The following is a 7,130-nucleotide window of genomic DNA, read 5'->3' on the forward strand; positions in this document are numbered from 1 at the left end:
TTTGGTAAACAAGCCAAAGTGAAGCTAGAAAGACCACAAATCGGATCAGCGTGAAAACTCGACGATGGAAGACCAACGACTGAATCCATCAAGCTAACAAGACAAACAAATGCTTCTCATGCCGAAGCCGATCAAGTTTTCACACTTTTGTCCTTTTTGATGTGGACATTCTTCACGGTTATCTTGACATACTTTTATTATTCATCACGTAATTAAAGGACGCCATGAATGGCTCATAGCAAAGCAACAACCAATGCACCGACAACCCCGTCATATGAAACGGGTTCGATGTAATCCTTGAAAAAAGAGTACGGAATTGGCTCTATATCTGAGTGTACGCCGAAAAAGACATTAGTTGTGGTCAGGTCAACTTCGTTCAACTTATCGTGAGATGTCAAGTTTCCAAAGGTGTGACATGCATGACTTGCTATAAACGTCTCCCATGCACTGTGCGCTTTTAAGATTACTGCACGCGATTCATCTCCCAATCAAAATCGACGAACCTTGAAGACTCTGTGCGTTTATCTTCGTTCTCAAGAGTGTTTTCGATGAGTTGTTCTCGAGAGTTCTAGAAGGTATATACATTTGTCATTCAAGTAGATTGCACTTAGGTTAGGTTTTTTCTATCCTAATCCCACAACAATCTTGTAATTATTTGATTTTATAAAGAAATTGTGTATCTGTATTCAACCCCCCGTTCTACAAATACTTGTAGTGAAGTCGTTCATCCCTACCAGGACCACAAGACCTTTCCTCGACCCCGATTAGTAGAGAAGTTTCCATGAAGAGGGACCATGTAACCTAAGTGATTCTGACAATTTCCACAGGGTACATGCACGCTTAAAAAGAAGAAAGAAAACAGAAACAGAAACACAAAGAAAATCATTATGCAGCAGAAAAATGACTGAAGCATGGATGCTCTTTTACATGCTTTCAGAAATCATGAAGGACACCAAACAGCTAACTAACCAACCCCTTATAGGCTTTTCTCAACACCCAGCATGCCAAAAATATGCTTCTACTCACTTGTACTTCCATGCAGTAAAAATGGTGCCTTGCTCAAGATTTGGCCATGCCCAACCAAATACGTGAGTCTTTGACTCCCTAGGAGGGCTGGGGTTCAAACCTCACCAAAGGTGAGGAGGGTGTGTGAGTTTATTTGTTCTATTTGCCGTATATAAATATTATATACTTTGAAAGAAAGAAAGAAAGAAAATCATGCCCAGAATTACAAGATAAAAAGCAGACTCCTTTTTGGTTCTTTAACCACTCATTATCTACTGTGTAAAAAGTAACTGTAACTGTGTGTTTCTAGGTGCATCAGGGTGTGTGTATCTGCAACACCGATTATGAGTAGAAAATGCAGGACCCATGAATCTTGAACAAGTCTTCTTTTTTTCTGGCTAATGAAAGCGGTAACTTTTGCCAATAATGTTACACAAAAAGTAGAATGCACCATTGATGAACTGGTTAGCATTCTTTGATATCACAATATATACACTTTCTGGAACCAAATGAGGATGAAAACTGGCTTACTTATCAAGAAACAATATGGCTGACTGGCTGGCTGGCTGGCCATTCATTCTTCTTTGATGAAATGAGCTGTCAGAAGCTTTGAAACTGTGAACCCAATGAATGTATCGACTTTAAATAGTTCCCTTAGCTTATCATCACATAAAATCCTCCGTTTGTCCGATGGATCCTGTGGAGGCATAATAAGCAAGAGGAACATATGGAACTTGCTCAAACACAATGGTTGTAGCGACTATTTAGATTTTAATTATCAAGTTACTCGTGAGTTATGATAAGATATTAATAGCTGTGGTTTAGTTTCCTTAACGATAACACCATGATAGTTTTCTTCAAAACATTAAGGGTGTGTTTGGTATCCAGATAGGATAGGACAGAACTATTAGCATGTGGTAAGTCGGGCAGGACTGATAAATGACCAATTTACCTCAAATGAGTTGTTTGTATATTTTATATATTTTGATTAGTTTTAATTTATGTAATTTATAAAATTATAATAAAATAAATATTTTTTATGAAAAAATATATCAAAAGAAAGTTTTTGTCGAGACGATTAAAATGACACCAAAATAAGAAGTTTATGTAATTTCCAAATTTTATTTTATACCTTCTCTAGATTATTTTATTATTATTTATATTCAATAAATTACATAAATTAATCGAAATATAGAAACCGTATAAAAAATATTATGATAGTAAAGTGAAAGTTCAAAGAGCATAAAATACAACAAATAAAATTTAAAGAATAAATAAAATGTAACGAGGAAAGCGTATTTGATGTTTTAGAAGAGACTTAGGTTTCATTTTGAGGTTATATTGGTAAAATATAGGTCTATCCCACCTTGTTCCATTTGGTGTGGGTGGAACACGACTGTTCCACTCTGTACCTGTATATTCCACATAAAAGTCCTGTCAAATCAAACGTGGAACAGTGATCCCTATTTTGTTCTGTCATGTGTTACTGTGTACCAAATTGCTTATAAGGTGGAACTAAGGCAACATACATGTTCTTTTAATATTAATAATTTGGTCATTGTATTTCTACAATTATAACTAATTTGGCCATTGTTTTACTATTATCCATTTCAATGTTTAATCTTCAAGTTTCTTTTTAAAAATCCCTAACTAAATTGAACTTCTATGGGTAGGAAACTGCAGTAGACATTTTAACAAAGTTGCATATGCATTTTGTAAGGGTTTAACATGTAACAAGAACGTCTTTAGAGTCAAATATAACTCTTGTATTCAGAAAATGCATGCACAAAAGAATCAAAATTTAACATGAAATAAGTGTAAAAAGACACCTGAAGATCATTCTGCTTGATATATTCCCACATTCTCTTCACGACTTCTGCACGAGATAATTCATTTTCACCCGTACCAAAGAATTGCACCAGTGCTTCTGATATTGGATGTGGAGAAACAAATCCAGAACCCTTTGCTTTTTGCCGCTTTCCCTTTTCCTTTGGCTCATCTGAAAACGAGTAGACAAAAGTTGGTGATATTTCTAGGAAAACGGCCTAAATTACATCTAGTATTGTTCAAGTATGCTGCCAAATAGTAGCGAAGGCATGATATCTAAAAGCTGACATTACCTTCTTTGCCTCGTTTATTCTGCTTGTTCTTCTCTGTAGGCTTGACTGAAGCTGCAGCTTCTGAAGAAACAACTTTTGTCCATCTTATTAGAATATGATTTTGCAAAGCGAAGATTACAACATAATGCGAAATAATTATAATAATATGATTCTCTCCAGACTTGAATTCTATTGTAATTATCTGAGAAAGTATAATCAAATATTCATCACAGAGTTTCCGGTTTGATCACATGAGTTGATTGATCTTTATATACCATAAATAGGAAGGTAATGCCTTTATTAATCATTAGTATATAGAAAATATTTAATCAGTACTAGTGTGCGACGTATAACAAAAGGGATGGACAGCTAAAGGTAATACCATCTTCCTCTTCTATTGGCCATATATGTTTGGTAAGCGCTTTATTCATTTGGAACATATCAATGGACTTGACACGAAAAATTTCATGTAGCATTTCATCGCATAGGATTTTCCGCCTGTTCTGTGGATTTTGCAAATCTTTCTCTTTGATATAAGCCCAAATCTTCTTGACCACCTAAAGAACAAACAACTAGAAGTCAGTTGGATTCAAATTTAGAAGCATACTTTTAAGAGAAATAAAATAAAAGCATATTGTAACGTACCTCAGTTCTGGCCATTTCAGGCTCTCCGACAAACTTTTGAAGTTGGGGAGAAAGTGCACATGGTTTGCTAAAACCCCCTCCCCTTTTCTTTGCATTTGCAGGCGTCTTCTTGTGCTTGCTTGATAAGACAATTAAACTACATCAGGAATATTAAGCAGCAACATGTGGATCTCAACTCCACCAAAAAAATTGAACTGCTCTTAATAGAAAATGGTTTACAAGGTTATACAAAACAAAGTAAGGTAGCTTTTCATAATCAACTAACCGACTTAAGCATTGTAATTGAAAGTTGTCATAAACTTTGTAGTGCTAGCATGCATTTTTAATGTTGTTAATTCTACATTCTTTATTCTTTTTCCTGGTAAATATTGAGAGAAAAATATTTAGCATTGATAATCGAAGGAAGGAGAGTACTCTATGTTGGTTGTGATAGATATCTCACATGTGATTGCAATTTATGTGGTGAAATGATGTCCATAAATAACACTACGCGTCATGTCTCTGTAGTACTCAGATAATAATCAGATTTCATTATCTTTGGAGATAAATCATGATTCATCAGCAAAGCTTTGTTTGTAACAAGATTATCATGAGGGATCGCAATATCCAGGCAAAGAATAATGTTATCCTGATGTTATTTAGGTTTAATCTAGGTTATAATTGGGCAGAGTCCGTCTAATATTGGATTATATTTAGCACATGGGTATTTACTATTTAGGTTATTTAGGATTAGTAGTTACATTTATTCATTAACCAAATTTTGGGTTTTGAACGTCTTTCTTGTTCTCTAAAGTAGTATTAAGAGTTCCACACATTATAAAAAGAGTTAGTAAAACCCCATGGAAGAAGAACATAATGAAATCATTTAGAACTTTTTACTTAAAAGTATGTTTCTTTGTTGGGGTGAATTTTGGAAAATGAAGCCTTTATCTTGGGGGTGAACCCCAAGATTCTAGTTTTTTTTGGTGTGAAGCCTAATAAACCTGGTTCCTTCTATCATTTCCCTCCGATCTTATCTTTTGACCTCTCTTGTGTTAGGGTGGCTACAATCACCAAAACTCACCTTCAGGCTTCAACATCATCTAAAGTATGTACCAAACTACTAATACTTGTTAAAAATTCAACGTATGAGCTTATGAGAACAACAAACCCATACAAATTGATATTGTCTTTAAGATGGCCAAGGTTTTCCCTACACTCTAATAAGTGTCTCATTTAATTAGTGGTCCACCATTAACTAGTTTATAATTTAACAAATGAAATTATGTTTCGTATTGTTTAATTGGAATTAATACCTTCATGAATACGGTTTCAAAGTGGGAGGATTCCTTTGATTTAGTGAGCAGCTCAGCTTCCTCAATAAGTGTTGGCGGTCAATGAGGGAAAAAGTTCAAGAATGGAGGAAGCAACTAAAAGTAACCAACTAAAGAACCCTGTTATGGAATTGAGTGCTTAATGGGTGCCAAGAAACCAAGTTTAACTGCACAAATTGAACATGATGCAAAGGCACAACTCGTACAAACTGTGCTAGTTTCCAAAATTAGTCTAAGCGAATATAACTATTGACAAATTTATGTAACTAGTAAGGTTTTGAATCAAATTATTAAAAAGACAAATGTACTATCAATCATTTTCCAATTCGATAAACAAAGAGGATGATAGACAAATAATTTTTCGAACTTGACAAGGAAAAAAGTCCAGAGGGGACCAAGCTTAGTTTTCATGCCATAATGATTATGTTATTTATGTGCCACATTAAATATCCAGCTAAAATTCGTATCAAAATCGTTAATTGGAGGGCAAAGACGAATTCTGAACCCACAAATGAACTATAGGACATTTGTCTATTTGGTAATTAACCTTACCACATAATTGCCTCGATTATTAAATACAAACCTAATATAATGGCCAGAAAAGTTATTGTGCTCCATTACAAATTTCTATTTCTACTTCTTTCCTGAACTTAGACTTGTATGAAGTCTTCTTATCTATGTATAAGCATATATATAGATATAGAAACAAAAGTGGCAGTTTGTGTAGCTGTGAATACTCCATAGACGTGGTCTAGCAAGGGAAACTACTAGACATTGAATTTTCATTCATCTTGAATGTTAGCCGACTCATTGGCCTTTAGCATTAGCTAGAGCACAAGGATATATTTTATAATGGAATGATTAAAGATCTCATTTGATTAAAAAGCGATATCTATCCTCAATGTCCCTTTTCTATAGCTAATTGAACCACCTAATCTTTAGTGAAAATCTACCTAGCATCAAGAGACTTCACTTGTTTGGAGAATTCCTTTTTTGCAACCTCCACATGATTTCAATATAATCATATCACAATCCCATAAAACATCCATTGTTTCAAGAGCAAGAAGAAAAAACCAAATCAAACCAAACGAACACAATGTATCCTATTCGGAGTTGGAATTTGGGGTGGAATGTATGCAGGCTTATCCCTTACCCCAAAGGAGTACTTCAACCAACCCCAAAAAGTACAACGGTTGTTCCCATGAAGGCTTTGGTTGAAACTTGTAAGCTAATTGCTTCATTGGTTCTCTTGTTTTCTAGTTTTTCACATTTTCTACCTTCTCATGATCAAGAGTCAAGAGGAAGATGATAACTACCAGATAGACATCCAGAATTTCATCAATTTTTTAGGTCTTTACACTATGTTTGGCTCTTCTCAATAAACAAAATCCAAAACTACATTTAGAATCATCATAAACTATAAATGGTAAACAATATCAATATCGAATTACAACGTATATTAAAATTTGGGAAAGTTGATTAAAACGTAAGATTCTATAATAGGGCAACTAAATCAGGTTCACATGAATAAATGCAACAACATAACCCCTGTAAATTAAACAACAACATGTATATATATAGATAGATATATGTATGTATGTATATATAATACACTCACCTGTCTATCTTTATCTTCTCGGCATCGGAGTCTTCCTCTTCTTGGTGTTCATCTTCTTCTTGAGAGACACTTCCATCATTATCACTCTCTTCTACCTTGGCATCCTCCGATTCCTCTGCCTCGGGTTTATCATTAGTATAGTGAGATTGAAGATACAAATCGATTTGTTGTCTAATGTAGGGTTTCCTGTCTGATAAATCAATACCCAAATCTTGCTCGATTCTACGGCGGACGGTGGCGGCAGTGGCTGTATCGAGGTCGGACGTTCCCAGGACATCGTGGAGACGTTTGAGCAAGTCGGAATCCGTCAACATTTTGGAGATGGAGATGGAAATGGGGGATTGTATTGATGGAAGAGTAACCCTCAAGGGTTTGGCAAAGGAGAATGGTATGAAACTAGGTTAAGTGGGGACATGACATTCTCCAAGACCAAGACTGCAACTGCAACTG

The 7,130-nt window shown here is 35.0% G+C and overlaps 1 protein-coding gene across 2 annotated transcripts; it reads right to left on the reverse strand.

Moving 5' to 3' along the window:
* Positions 1–1,380: 1,380 nt before the first annotated feature.
* LOC112516965 (upstream activation factor subunit spp27-like) lies at positions 1,381–7,130 on the reverse strand. Of its 2 annotated transcripts, none has more exons than XM_025124239.1 (6): positions 6,681–7,130; positions 3,750–3,867; positions 3,487–3,661; positions 3,126–3,185; positions 2,835–3,004; positions 1,381–1,702 (listed from the first exon to the last, which is right to left on the reverse strand). In XM_025124239.1, exons 1-6 carry the CDS (start codon positions 6,992–6,994, stop codon positions 1,580–1,582), a joined length of 960 nt encoding a protein of 319 aa, XP_024980007.1. In that variant the 5' UTR covers positions 6,995–7,130; the 3' UTR covers positions 1,381–1,579. The 2 variants fall into 2 exon arrangements, with proteins under 2 accessions (XP_024980007.1, XP_024980006.1); XM_025124238.1 differs by having other exon boundaries at positions 3,126–3,197.

The sequence above is a fragment of the Cynara cardunculus genome (genome assembly GCF_001531365.2).
Source record: "Cynara cardunculus var. scolymus isolate 2C chromosome LG 8, CcrdV1, whole genome shotgun sequence".
Classification (NCBI taxonomy): domain Eukaryota; kingdom Viridiplantae; phylum Streptophyta; class Magnoliopsida; order Asterales; family Asteraceae; genus Cynara; species Cynara cardunculus.